General features: G+C 41.6%; 1 protein-coding gene across 3 annotated transcripts in view; it reads right to left on the bottom strand.

The window, feature by feature from the left end:
- Positions 1-1,089: 1,089 nt before the first annotated feature.
- Positions 1,090-15,005, bottom strand: part of pld5 (phospholipase D family, member 5) — an 81,164-nt gene continuing 67,248 nt past the window's right edge. For all 3 annotated transcript variants that reach the window (XM_048536428.2, XM_059648827.1, XM_048536431.2), the window contains one exon: positions 1,090-5,398. In XM_048536428.2, the coding sequence (XP_048392385.2) occupies positions 5,163-5,398 (236 nt within the window). In that variant the 3' untranslated portion in view covers positions 1,090-5,162. The remainder of the gene's footprint in view (positions 5,399-15,005) is intronic.

The raw sequence follows: 15,005 nt of genomic DNA on the forward strand, positions 1-15,005 counted from the left end.
CTCATCATTATACCACTACGCTACTATACCTCTAATGGCACTCACCGGGGTAAACTCCAGAGTGTACAAGAGGAAATCTGAAACTTCTGTAGTCTCGGCTTTACTTCAAAATAGAGTCAGAGAGCTAAAGAGCAGGGAAACCAGACCCTTCAGTCCAACTCGTCCATGCTGACCAGATATCCTAAATGAATCTAGTCCCATTTGCCAGCATTTGGCCCATATCTCTCTTAACCTTCCTATCCACTATAGACTTGACAATGGAAGGGAGGTGGTGACCCTACCTCTTGCTTATCAACCTCTTGATTCAAGGTCTGGGAAGGTGATGGCCTAGTGGTATTATCACTGGACTGTTACTCCAGAGATCCAGATAACGTCCTGGGGACTCAGGTTCAAATCCCACCAAAGCAGCTGGTGTAATTTGAATTCAATAAATGTCTGGAATTAAGAGCCTAATGATGACCATGAATCCATTGCTGATTGTTAGGGGAAAAACCCAACTGGTTCACTAATGTCCTTTAGGAAGGAAACTGCCATCCTCACCTGGTCTGGCCTACATGTGAGTCCAGACCCACAGCAACATGGTTGACTCTTAACTGCCCTCTGGAATGGGCAATAAATGCTTCCTAGCCAGTGATAGTCTCATCTTGTGAATGAATGAAAAAAAGTCCCACCTGTCCTGGAAGTGTGTCATGGCATGTCCAAACAGATTGATAAAAAGTAAAATCTTAAAAAAATGTAGAATTCACTCATGGCCACTTAGCTGAGGGCCTAGGACAGCTCAAAGACTTTGTCTTCCATTCTATTGGCTAAACATTGCTACAGTGCAACGGTGCAAAGTTCTTCGGGGTGCAGAGTTCCATTTTAACTAGCCATACAAGAGGGAACAACATTCCTCAGGTCTGGTTACTGAGTATCACTCTCAGCAACCACCAAACTCAGGCCATTATTGCAGGACAATGTGGCACAGATGAAAGCCATTGGCTCCACGTTGCCAACGCCAGACCTTTGAAACAGGTCTCCTTTTAGTCCCATCTATGTCCCCACCACCCCCCCACCCCCTCCAAAGACAAAACCCTGAGGCAGGGTCACCAGATCTGAAATGTTAACTCTGATTTTTACTTCACAGATGCTGGCAGACCTGCTGAACTTATCCAGCAACTTCTGTTTCTGTCCCTGGTCACGTATTTATTGTTTTTGCAAGCTGCTACTTAATCTGTTTTCACCACCTTTCCAGGCAATGTATTAAAAATTTGGTATTGAAAATTACTCCTATCTCCGCTCAATTCTTCTGCCAATTATTTTAATTATATCCTCTGGTTGTCAACACAGTACCAATCAATCCAGTCTCTGTTCATTTACTGTATCAACATCTCTCATAAATTTTGAACACCTCTATTAAATCTCCCCCTTAACCTTAACCATTGTAGCTTTCCAATAACTGAAGCCGCATATCCCTACAACAACAGAGTTGTATTCCAAGAATATTAAAAATAAATTTAAAATTCCAAAAAAAAACTTGTAAGGGTTTTGTTTTCTCCCACATTGCTTTCACCGGTGTTTGGGAGGTTAATCTTCCAATTTCGGAACATTCCAAGGCAATCTGGGAAGATGGCAGCCCTGCGCATGGGTTAGAAATGGGTAATTTGTGACCACATTTCAACTCCACTTACCCGCACTCTCCCCATAGCCCTTAATTTGGTGGGAAGAATATGTCATGTGACCCAAGGTCACCCAAACTAGGTCAGGTCCACCTTTATTGTGTTGCATGTGTCTCAGGTGAATTGGTTCTGAGGAATCTCTGGGAAATTGAACTGCTCTGCTAAGGGATTCCCCCTGTAGATGTGGCAAGCAAATGGCCATCACTAAAATGGTGCAAAAATAATTTCTTAGCAGCTCAAATGGTAGCCAGGAAATGCAGGGCTGAACACCCGAATGTCACAATTACCCAGTAAAATGCATGTTTCATCTCCCATGTCCAGCATCACCAGTCGATTTCAGTGGTAAATGTCTGGGTTTTCATTTTTTGGGAATGGGAACCTGAAGCTGGGTCTGCTCTCGGGGACATGGGGAAGGGTGGGAGAGGGAGTGGGAAAGCATTCACTTGGTAAAATTGTGACTGGGGCATCGCTTTAATTGTCAGGGAGATAGGTTGCTTGGCCAGTTGTGGGGAGTGGGTGGGTTGTAGAAGGCAGAGAGTCAATCAGAGAGAGGCCTAACTGCTTGAGAGAACCAGCAGGCTGTAATTAGAGTGAGAAGGCACTTTAAAGTGTAGTCTCACTTACGTTTATCCAAAAATACTAACTGAAAAACAGAAAGAAATAGCTAGGCTACTTCATGGAAGGTAAGGCCCTGCCAACTGCAGTCTCTCTCTCCCAAAGGGGCTGCTTCTCCTGACCCCCATCATTGTGCAAAACTGGAGGCTGCCTGGATAATTTCGCCTGGTTTCCCATAGTGAGGCTCTTAATGAACATGACCAGCTACTGTAGGAGCAGACAGCACTGCTAACCCTTGAACCCAGTTTAGCCAAATTAGTCCAATTCCAGGACTGGTATCTGCCCCATTTGCTGTCCACACTGTCCAAATACTTATGCAACTTTACTTAAAGTTGTAATTACATTTGTGTATGCCACTCTCATGGTTTTCTTCTCTCACCACCACCAGTAGCACCAACTCCCCATTCCACCAAATCCCTTAGGGTTCCTGCTAATAGAGGGTGCAGAAATTTATCCCTTGGAATTAGACAACATCCCTCTGACAGCATGAAAGCTGCCACCAACTCACTCAAAGTGTTTGACTGGGGCCCAGAGAACAACTCTAAGGTGAGATCTGGGTTACTTTGTGCGGGCTTGCACTGTCTGTGTACTAATGGTAATGCACCCAACAACCAACCTGAGGGCTTCTTAGGAATCCATCATTAAGTTGCATCAAAGGAAAGCACATGGAGCAATTAGGGGAGAGAAGGTTAGGGGTATTATTGCTAGACATTAAATAGGGGCCCTAGGAAAGTTTTTGGAGACCTGGGTTCAAATCCTGCCATGGCAGATAGCGGAATTTGAATTCAATAAAAATGTGGAATTAACAACCTGATGATGAGCATAATGTTTGGGGGGGAGGGGGGAGGCAGGGAGAAAAGACCCATCTGGTTCACTGATGTCCTTTTGGGAAGTAAACTGCTGTCCTTACTTGTTGTCCTGGCCTCCATGTGACTCCAGACCCACAGGAATGTGATCGTCTCTCAATTGTCCTCTGGGCAAGGACTGCTGGCCTAGCCAGCAATATCCACATCCTGTAATTGGATTTTTAAAAAAGCCCTGATTTTGATGCTGTTGCATGGCCTAAATGGGCATTCTCACTTGATATATGGATGCTGCATTAATACCAGCTACCAATCAGTGTGTTTATTGAAGCATAAGGCGATGTATGCCCATCGCTGTTGACCCCAATCAGCCAGGAGATCACTCAGTGGAGATCCTGAAGCACAGGCAACAATCAAACTGCAAGGACCATACAGTGTAAATATAAATGGGTTGGTATTAGACACTTTAGAAAAAGCACGATCGACAATGTGTCAACAACAATGTAATAACAAAACGTTCAAAGAGATTTAAATTGGCTGTTCTTTCACTATTCTACACAAGCCATACTGATAAAGGAAAGAAACACTCTAATGTAGTGCTTTCACAATCACATAGAATGTATGTACTTGCTTTAAGGCCAGTGAAGTGCTTTTTAAAGTGTAGATACTGTTGTAATGTAGAGGATGTGGTAGCCAAATGCACTCACAGTAAATTCCCAGAAATGTGATAATGACCAGTTAATGTGTTCCTGTGATATTGATTGAGGGATAAATATTGGCCAGGTGACTACGGATAGTCCTGTTCTCCTTAAAGCAGTGCCAAGGGATCTTTATACATCTAAGCAGATTTAAGGTCTCATCCTAAAGATGGCCCCTCCAACAATGCAGCTGTACCTTCATATTGCACTGGAGTGTCAAACTTGGTTTTTATTTTCAAGCCCTATAGTGGGACTGTGGTTTAGACACAAAAACACAGCCAATTGGGCTGAACTAATACTCTCATTAGCGATCAAATGGCAATTTACGGCTGTGTCACAGATTGCCAAGGGCTCTAAACTTACTGCCTTCATAAATGGATCAATAATCCATGCTGTACACTGATAATAAATAGGAGTGTTGCTTTATTCAGCTCCTGTTTATTGCAAGTGAATCTACTTAAATAATACATGAAATAATAACCAATGGTCACTAGAGTGTTACAACATTGAGCAGCCAGCACAACATGAGGTGTGAGCTGTCACTCCACCCTCATGGCCAGTGGTACAAATGGAAGAAAATACAGGGGGCGCACATGATCCTTGAATAATTGTTTCAAAACTGGGGGCAGGGACTTTCACTTTGGTTTGCACGTGTTGACATCATAGAATGTATAGTTAGAAACACAAACTTCAATCTACTTCAAGCAGTTGTAGCAATGCAGAAAAGAATCGTGGGTCAATACGTATAAGCTTTTGCTAACATTGCTCAGTAAGGTTCCAACTCATTTAATTTGGGTTGTTCAAAGGGGCAGCGACTTCCCTGTGATGACAAATGGGCCTACGTTATCTTCCATTGATCTAGTGGGACTGTCCCTGTTAATCCAGTGACCAAAATAATGTTCTGGGTTTGAATCCTGCCACAGCAGGTGGTGGAATTTGAATTCAATAGAAATCTGGAACTAAAAGTCTAATGTTGACTATGAACTGATTGTTGGGAGAAAAGACCCATCTGGTTCAATAATGCCCTTTAGGGAAGGAAACTGCCATCTTTACTTGGCCTGGCCTGCATGTGACTCCAGACCCACAGCAATGTGGTTGACTCTTAACTGTCCTCTGGGCAATTAGGGATGGGCAATAAATACTGCCTAGCCAGTGACACCCTTATCCCGTGAATGAATAAAACAAAATCATAGGGTCAAGGATGGAGTCGTTACTTGGCTGACTTGAAGCCATTGAAAAGTTGCTATCAATTGAATATTTGTTTTTTTTTGATAAAGTGGGTCAGGTATGACGGCTACCTTTGATTCAAACTCAAAATGAAAACTTCCAGTCCATCTGATTACGTTCTTTCTTCCCTCACTCACACATCTCAAAACAATGGTATTGATTCACCCCAGATTAAATGAAGATGGTTTCTGTTGATATGTTTTAAGTTTCAGGCAATCTGGAAAGGTATTTATTTCCAAATTTTTGGCATATTTGGAGTTCCAGTCTCTCTCGAACACCACCTTTAGCTCATCGAGAACTGTGGCCCTGCTCGGCCATCTCCTGCTCTGTTTGTGTTCAATGACCAGGCTCACACCTGTGTTTTCCACAAAGTTGTCCCCAACCCAGTCAGACGTACCTGAAAAGCAACACAAGAGATATCTCAGTCAGTAATCCCACTCACCAATCTGGGCCACATCCCGTATTTTGGGCTAAGATTAAAGCCACAAAGAAGGCAGGGGAACTGGGTACAACCTGGGCTTTATTTCCTGTGGGTTTATGCCATAATAGAAATTCACAATTTAAAACCAAAAATATTTTTACACTGATCAGAAAGAGAAGAAGCTGCAATCATATAGCACCTTTCACTACCTTGGGACATCACAAAGTATTTACAACATTGGTAGTTTTAAGCACATTGTGTTGACTTCTGCAGTCTCTTCAATTGTAAAGGATTTGTTCAGAGAATGGAGCTATGCAGATGCTGAACTAAAAGACCTTCCACCAACAATATTAAATCTCAGAATAAAGGGTTGCCCATTTAAGACTAAGATTGAGAGGAATTTCTTCACTGAGAGGGTACTAAATCTGTTGAATTCTTTACTGTAGAGGGCTGTTCACGCTGGGTGGTAAATACAGTCAGAACTGAAGGTAGATATTTTAATCAGTAGTCAATGGTTATAGGGAAAGGTAGGAAAGTTGAGCTCAGGATAACAAACTCATTAAGTGGTAGAGAAGACTTAACGGGCTGAATGGCCTATTTCTGCTCCTACATCTTATGGATATAAGAATATAATTTAACCATGTCTCCACATAGAATAACTGAAACATGTTCTCAAAATAAAGATTAAGTTAGCATGTAGACATCCTATCTATACTTAGGATCAAAACATGCAAAGGCACACGTATTTTCAATATGTGATTTTCCAAGATTGTCTAAATTCCGGAGCCTTCCCAGTAGATTAGAAGTTACTAAATGCATCTCTGCTACTGAAGAAAGAGTACGAGACAGGAAACAGGTCACTACAGGTCAGTAAGTCTGTCATCAGTCTTTGAGAAAATGCTGGAATTTATTATTAAGGATGTGATCATAAGCAATCTAGGAAATCATAAATTATCAGGCAGAGTCAACCTGGTCTTCTGAAAGAACAATCATGTTTTATCAGTACATTAAAAACTTTGGAGGATTTAACTGCCAAGATGTTTTAAGGGTAATCTGTAGATTCTTCACATTTTCAAAAACTATTTGAAATTGTGGCATTAGAAAAGTTATAGGGCAACATAAAGTGGTCATGTAGTGGGCAATTAAAAGCAGGAAGAATAGAGGATTGGTAAAAGGACAAAAAGTTGGAATAAATAGATTTTGTTTTGCTTAGATCGTAAGCTGCTACTAATGAGATTCCATACACATCAGTGCTGGGCTCTCAGCTATTTACAATCTATAACAATGAAGAGAAAGTTTTGGGATGTATCTGAGTTTCCCGACTGTTTAAAGTTAAAAATGAAAAGGTGGTGAAAAGATGGTGACGGTTGAGAAAAAGTTGTCTGGGACACAGTCATATTTATGAATACTTTACAGACTATGTCAGGCTTTCTGCTTGCTTAGACCATGGGACAGATCTCCCAGTTTTGGGTCTACCCTGAGTTTGTTAAATACAACTTGCCTTACCTATTTGCTGCTTCCTACCTTATTAAATTTGCCAAACGAGCTGGGTGTTGAGAAGACTTGGATGGAAACCTGAACAGGGACTTGGTCGGATTCAGCTCGCCATTTGCTTTGAGCAACCTCATGCTGCCCACAACCAACCTGCATCCCAGAGCATGATCCACAACGACAGCCACAACCACACCTCATCCATAGACATGAGCACTTGACTTCTGCCAAATCCTCAGGACTATCATGGCACCTTTCTGATACACTGACAGTACACTCTGGGTGATACAGTGAGGGAACTCGCTATGGCTCATGGCAAAGAAAATCTGCAAAAAATCTCAACAGAACACTGACTCGGCCAAAAAGGTGTAAGAATCAGCCCTACATTTAAAAAAAAATGATGTGGAGTTGTTACACATTGGTATTCAGAGGAATTCAGTTGATCATGTATCCAAAACACAGGATAAATAATAGCAGGAACAGCAAGCAATTTGGAAGGCAAATAGTACACTCACCTTTAATCCAATGTTCTGATTAAACTATTTCTTTCCCCATAGATGAATCCAGATTCGAGTACTAACAGCATGTGCAGTATTCTACTTCTTTTACTTGAAGGGAATTTGGGATGAAGAAGGTTTTGTTTTAATTTGACTAGACTCCAATGAGCCCTTACCAGGAGTACTGTGTACAGTTTTGGAATGAGAATAAAAGAAAGAATACATGTTTCTCAGTTGCATTGTAAGGTAAATTCACCATTTCAGTTCCTCGGGTGAGACAGATGCCCTGGGGTGAGTAGTTAAATAAATTGGGCCTAGATTCTCTGGAGCTTAGAAGAAACTGCACCTTAGAGGGTAGAGCTTCTCTGGAGCTTAGACTGGTGGTCTTATTGAAATATGTAAAGTCAAATAAAAGCCAGATAGAGTCTCTGGAATGGATTTTCCAGAGAGGTAAGAAATTCCATCGATCAGAGGGCCAACTGCTTGGCAGCACCACCCACAGAGGTGACCACTACTGTGGCTACAGGAAGGAGGAGAAAGTTATTGGAAATGCTACTGAAAAGAAGTTTAAGTTTGCGGACAAACATTGGTGATTGGTTGGGGAGGTGGGTGGGTGGGTGCTGCACTGTCATGTGACAGTGCAGTAACTATGAGGCCATTAAAGGACACCCCTCTACCCAACCCTTAATCTCTGGGAGCCTGGTGGGTGACTACCACGGTATGGCTGGTGGACTCTTAATCTCATGGTAACCACTTTGGATTGATGCCAGTGAAATTCTGGGGGTAGGAGCTGACTGCTCATTGGGCATTGGATTGGTAAAATTGGTTGTCCAGGAGAGAGAGCCCCACCATTCCCACCATGGATAAAATCCCATGGTGAAAGGAAGACATCATGCCTTCCTCCTGACACCTTCCACTTCCCATCCAACAGTAAGTACATTTCCATAATTAAAACACATTTCAGAAACACATTTTGAATTTTCTCTGGTTGAATGTCTCACATGAGGTGGGCAGTCTCGGAGAACTCAGTTGTCCATTTCGAACTAAAATGAGGAAAAATTTCTTCATTCAGAGGTTTGTTAAAATTTGGAATTTTCTTTCACAGATGGTTACAGATCGTCCAGTCAATGAGTGTGTTTAAGTTTAGACCAATAGAGTTTTGGGCTCTAAAGGTAATGTTAGCAAATTCAAGAAGGACTCTGCTGAGATGACCTTCTGATAGCGGGGGATGACGTTAGCATCTGTGCATTCATTATCCACAGTATGGGAGAAGGTGCACCTGGAGGGGAAGATGTTCCACACTGTACTAACTGGCTAATGTGGAGTTTACCAAGATATCCAGACCAAGATCATGAGCTGTAGAACCCTGGAAATGCTGTAAGGACATGTTCAAGTTGGCACTTCTAAATATTTCATTATCTGGAGACTACACATTTAGATGACAGAGACCCAGCGGAACTCCCTTTCTAATCAGCTCTCCATACCATATTTCCTTTGCCCCAAACAGGCACTCGGGGTGTATTAGGGCTGTAATTAATGATCTGACCCCACTTTCTGGCTCAGGATCCTTTTATGCTCCAAACAGGAAACTTTATGCATGGATAAAGTTTCATGCATGAACCTATAGATGAAAGGAAGCAAATACAAAGCCATTTTGGCTCACTGTAATTCTGCGTATTATGAGTATGCATAGCACTATGGAATGCTATTAGTTCTATACAATGGGTTGAATGAGAATTACACCAGTTGGCTGAAATTCCGCAGAACAGAAAACAATTTTGCAATTGGAAGTATGTATAATGGCAATGGAAGGGAAATTGTTTAGTTGTTCAGAGCTAGGGCAGGGTCCAGAACATGTCAAGCACCGTATAAACTAACATATCACCTCATTGAGCTAGTGATCTAAAAGATAAATTTTAAATTCAATAAATTACATAAATCTGAAACAAAAGTAAAAGTAAAGTGGCATCAGTAAACAGTGGTCACAAAGACCACTAGATTAACTAAAAATACACTTAAATCACTAATGTCCTTTACGACAGGAAATTGGCCATCTTCACCTGGTTTGGCGTAGACATGACTCCAGAACCCCTGCCAAGTAACAGATGCTTAACATGTCCCTTGAAATTGCCTACTGACTCCCACAATTACACTTTCTCCTTTGTCAGCACCTTTGTCATGATTTAAGATGCTAAAATATTGTGCTATTAAATGCTGGTTTTGCCAGTAACACCCACATCCAACACATGTTTTACTCTGCTGTGCATGATACAGAGTGTACCGAGAATTATTTTTGAAAACGACGGCTGAAGCCAAAAGAGCTTCTAGTCCGTAAAATTTTAATCATTGCAAACACTCCCTGTTTTAAAAAAAAGCCTTTGGTGAAATAGCACTTTAAACTCCATAGTAAAACTTAGAATTTGGGAATTGCCATTTTTGTTAAAAAAAAGGAGTAGGAGGAATGTTCAAGCATCTACCCACAACAAAATTTTAGCTGGCCCATAAGCAGATTGCAGAAAGTTCCTCTCCACAATAATGACCTTGATGAAACTGGTACAGCGTTGGGCTTGGGATAGGAAAATAAATCTCTTGGCAAAGTTAAAAACACAAAGCAGTAACTGCGGGTATAATCCTACATTTGCTGATGATTGAGAGCTCTGTACTTTTTGCCACTGCAATATTTTATCATCCGTCACATAAGTAATTCAGGTTTCTTGGAAGAGAAAGTGCTTTTCTCCTGTTTCAACACAGCTAACGTGAATGAGTAATATGAAATAGGCCGGCAATATCCATCTACCACATCCAACAGTTCTGCAACTCCTTAGCGGAATTACAATTTTTAACTGGGCAAAAGAAATTGAAATATATAATTAAGCATTTTGTATTGGCTTCACTGCAATGGGATAGAGATGCTCCCTCACTGCAAATTGACAGTCATTTTTGAGTGAATATGAAATCATAATTAGTCAATCTGAAAAGACTTATAGTTACTCAGAATACACATCACAATCTCAAAGCAAAATTACATTCAGAAAACACTCAAAAAATAAAGTGTCAGAAATCCTGTAAATATTGCAGCTACTTTTCCATTTCTTTAAAACCTTGTGACATATGGTAAGTGTTCACTTAAAGTTGTGGCAGTGGGCCTGAAAATCGCAACTTTAACGTCAGACAACTTTAACTGATGTAACGGCAAAGTACTGCAGATGCTGGAAAGCGGAAATAAAAACACAAAGCACCAGGGAATCACTGCAACCTTTTTCAGGTTCCACCAAATTTACAGGAAAAGTCTTTTTGGACTTACAACATTAACTCCGTTTCTCTCTCCATTGATGCTGCCAGACCAGCCGAGCTTCTCTAGCACTCTCTAACTTTAAGTGAAGCATAGTTTCCCATAGGAATCAATGTTAAATTCAAAATTACGTTACTGTGGAGATCTCCGCCCAGAAAAAAACACAAACATGTGAAATTGGAGCAGATGTAGACCATTCAATAACATCATGACTAATCTGCATTTCCATCAATGCACGTTAACCCTCCATTTCTCTGTCTAACAAGAATCTAACCGGGTGACTGATTTGCAGAACACCTACATTCTGTCCACAAAAATGACCCTGAGCTACTGGTTGCCTGCCACTTCAACACCCCACCAACATTTCCTGGTCTGGCTGCAGTGCTCCAGAGAAATTCAGCACAAGCTGGAAGAACAATATCTCCTTTTTGGCTTGGGAACCCTACAGTCTTCTGGACTCAATATCAAGTTCAATAACTTTAGAGCTGGAGAATCTTCTCCCATGTCCTTACCCCAGCCCCACATACCAGGCCCTGTCATCATATGGACTGTTATCACAAACAAACCAGTTGTCAGCCACTGATGATCCCCAGCTATTCAGGCTGACCTCTACCCATTCCTTTGTCTGCCCAACTGTGTTTTTCTCACTCTGGGCTCCATGTCCACCTATGTTTACTCGTTTCCCCTCTCCCTTCCCCTTTTCTAGCATAAATATCAACCTTTACCTAGCTACAATCAGTTCTGAAGGAGGACCATTGGACCTGAAATGTTATCTCTCCGTCCTCTCCACTGATGCTGCCAGACTTCCTAAATTTTCCAGCATTTGGTCTCCAACTTACATCCTTTGTGAAATAAAGAGACTGGAACTGCACAGAATTCGAGGCGTCGTAACTAATGCACATGTTGAAATACTATGCTGTGCATATCTGGCTGAAATAATTTGGAAAATAAATCATAGATATAACATGAATACTATGCAATTACAGGAGTCTACTTCCCAAAGGTACATACTATACATTTCACCCAAATAAGGTGAAGCAACAACAGCAATTTCACTGTACTTGTATAGAACAGCAAATACCCTTTAGTCCTCAGATAATGTGATGTGAAGCTGGATGAACACAGCAGGTCAGGTTGATGTTTCAACTTTCCTGCTCCTCTGATGCTGCTTGGCCTGCTGTGTTCATCCAGCTTCACACTGCATTATCTCAGATTCTCCAGCATCAGCAGTTCCTACTATCTCTGTAACCCTTTAGTCCTCAATGGCTTCTGTATCTCACCCTCAGTAGCAACTCCTGCAAGTCCATAACTGAAATCAACTTGTGTCAAGATGCAAAACGTCAGCTTTCCTGCTCCTCTGATGCTGCTTGGCCTGTTGTGTTCATCCAGCTTCACACTTTGTTATCTCTGTGTCAATAATTGGGCCTTTTCCAATAGGGATGAACAGAGTAGGCTTATTGTTTGCAAAAATGAATACTTGAGTTTTGGACATTGTGCAACTCTTCACTCCTCAGAAAGTTAGCTGAGTTTTGTTTTTAAAAATCGAAACTGCCTCAAGTGTCAACTCCTTTCTTCACAATGGTGTTGTCACGATGACTAGTTGTGATGTGATGAGTCTCAGCCTTGTACAGTGCCGCTTCAAGGATGTTGGATGAGTGATGACATGTAACACCACACTACGGACATATCACACGAAGACACCTACATGATACATGTTGTGAGGGTGGTCACGAAGCATAATATGGGTGATGACTCAAAACAACATTAAAATGAAGACGGCAAATTGATTTAGAGAGAGACAGGGCTTAAAACAAACAATTTGCACTTTTTGATGAGCTTTATGAAGGGTTTCTCTCTGTAAGGACTAACAGGTTTTCACATACAATTAGCCAGATTTGCTCCTTTAACTCAGTCCCCTACTTCTATAGCACCCTTGTTATTTACAGCACAATGCAGGGAAACAGCAGGCATTCCTCAAGCAGTGATTCTCTTGCTAGGCCTCTTACAGTTGGCAAACATGCAAATGCAAACATTCTTGCCCTGTCAACCCCATCGGCTTTGAATCCACCAAGGTCCCTAGCTAATCCATCTACCTAAGCCTTCATCTTCCCACTTTAGCATTCCCCTAGCCCCAAAGATATCAAGTAAACACACCAATGCCCCCCCCCACTGTTGAAACTTTCAGTCAGTGACCTTCCTCCTGTGTCACCCCCTTCTCTTTGATGCTCTAATGTCTGACCTCCCCACCATTACATATTGAGTTGCCCGTACAGTAGAGCAATTCTCGTCTGCAGTCAGCATTCTGCATCCAAACCCCATAATTAAGTTCCTGGATACTCTCCTGTAGCAGTGGCCTCTGACAAACTCCCCTTGGCTTGGCTTTTAGTGGATGAACCATCAGCACTGAATGTGATCTTTCCCCTTGATTGAATTTGCCAGACTGATTTGAAGGATGAGTGACCAGACTCTCATATGGACTGATGAAGGGTCTAGGCCCGAAACATCAGCTTTTGTGCTCCTGAGATGCTGCTTGGCCTGTTGTGTTCATCCAGCTTCACACTTTATCATCACATACGGATTGATATTTGTACAGCTCCCAACTACGTTCCTGCAACTCCCTGGACTGGTTGCAGTAGACCCACAGGGTTGATTGTAGCCTACTGCTGGGACTGTAGTGGCACAGATCCCCTGACGGCAACTAAGCCCCTGAACTATTAACAGAAGATGCCACTGACTTACTGGGTTGGGACTACCTGTTTGAAGTGCGTCTCCTTGGATTTGATGGAGAACTACTCCTTTTAGACTTTAAGCCGTTTGTTTGAAGCAGATGCAGTGTCTTTGATATATATGTTCCTGCTGCATCATGTGCTCGTTACAATGATGTAGCACAGATCCTGTTCAGACAGTGCAGCATTGCTGGAGATGTCATCTTTCATCATTTACCAAAGCCTGCACTCAGATGGGCAGTAAAAAAAGTCTATTCCGCTATTTGAAGATAAGCAGAGTCATTCTCAGGGTGACGTGGTCAACATTTAACCCTGGAACTACATTAGCAAAATAGGCTAATTTGTCAGCTTTTGTGCTCCTGAGATGCTGCTTGACCTGCTGTGTTCATCCAGCTTCACACTTTGTAAATTTGTCATTGCTGTCTTGTTGTTAGTCAGATGTGTCCATTGTCTGTACTGTTGCCAACATAACCACACATAATTAAATGGATATGAAGCATTTTGGGATACCCTGAGGCTATGAAAGGTGTATGTAAATAGAATGTCTTTCTTGTCCAAATGAAAATAACAGTAAGCTCAAAAAACCATTACAACTCTCTAGTTGCAGACTATACATCAATGAATGTCAATGATGTTTGATTGAATCACATTTACATTGCCAAAATACTGTCCATGCATTGATAATTTACACCAGCATATTCAAGCCTAAGGTTTAAGGAAAAGTTGATGCCTTCTGCTACATACATTAATTAAAATAGACTATGAAAACCAAATTCAATGGGATCACATTACTGAGCTGTGTTAATTTTTTACTTAAAAATCGGTTTATACCATTTATTTTTGAACAATGGAAATTTCAGTTATTGATTGAAAAGAGAATTTTCTGGAGCATTTTGAGTGGTTTGTAAATCAATATTTTGATAAAGCCATAAGGAGTCAGTAACAGGTCAGGTAGTTATGTGAGTGCCACCCACCGATATTGCAGGGAAATATAACAGCAGGTGCAAGCTTTTCTCATTGAAAATATTTCCCATGGCAATTTTATTGCAGTTTTTAAACAACCTACACAAAAAATGTGACAGTATATGGATCAAGACAACCTGATCACAAGGAATTGGAGAAGAACTAGGATTTTCAGCCCTTGAATCTGCTCCCCCATTCAATTAAATCACAGATGATCTGATTGCAGCCTTAGATCCATGGTCTTGCACCACCACCCCACCCCCTAACCCTTGAATTCTGTGTCAATCATAAATCTGTATAATTCAGCCTGGGAGATATTCAATGGTCCAGCTTACACTGCTGTCTGTGGAAGAGAATTCTGAACACTACTGATCCTTTGGTAGCTGTTCTGAGGCAAGGTCACTCAACCCGAAACGTTAACTCTGATTTCTCGTCACAGATGCTGGCAGACCTGCTGAGCTTTTCCAGCAATTTCTGCTTTTGTCTTTGATAGCCAGGGCCTGCTTTTCATCTCCATCTTTAATTAGAGCTGCTTTACCTTTAAACTGTGGCCCCCAAGTTTGCCCCACTAGAAGAAATATCCTCTCAGCATCTACCCTGTCAGGCACTGTCAG

The sequence above is a fragment of the Stegostoma tigrinum genome, chromosome 9, assembly GCF_030684315.1.
Source record: "Stegostoma tigrinum isolate sSteTig4 chromosome 9, sSteTig4.hap1, whole genome shotgun sequence".
Taxonomy (NCBI): Eukaryota; Metazoa; Chordata; class Chondrichthyes; order Orectolobiformes; family Stegostomatidae; genus Stegostoma; species Stegostoma tigrinum.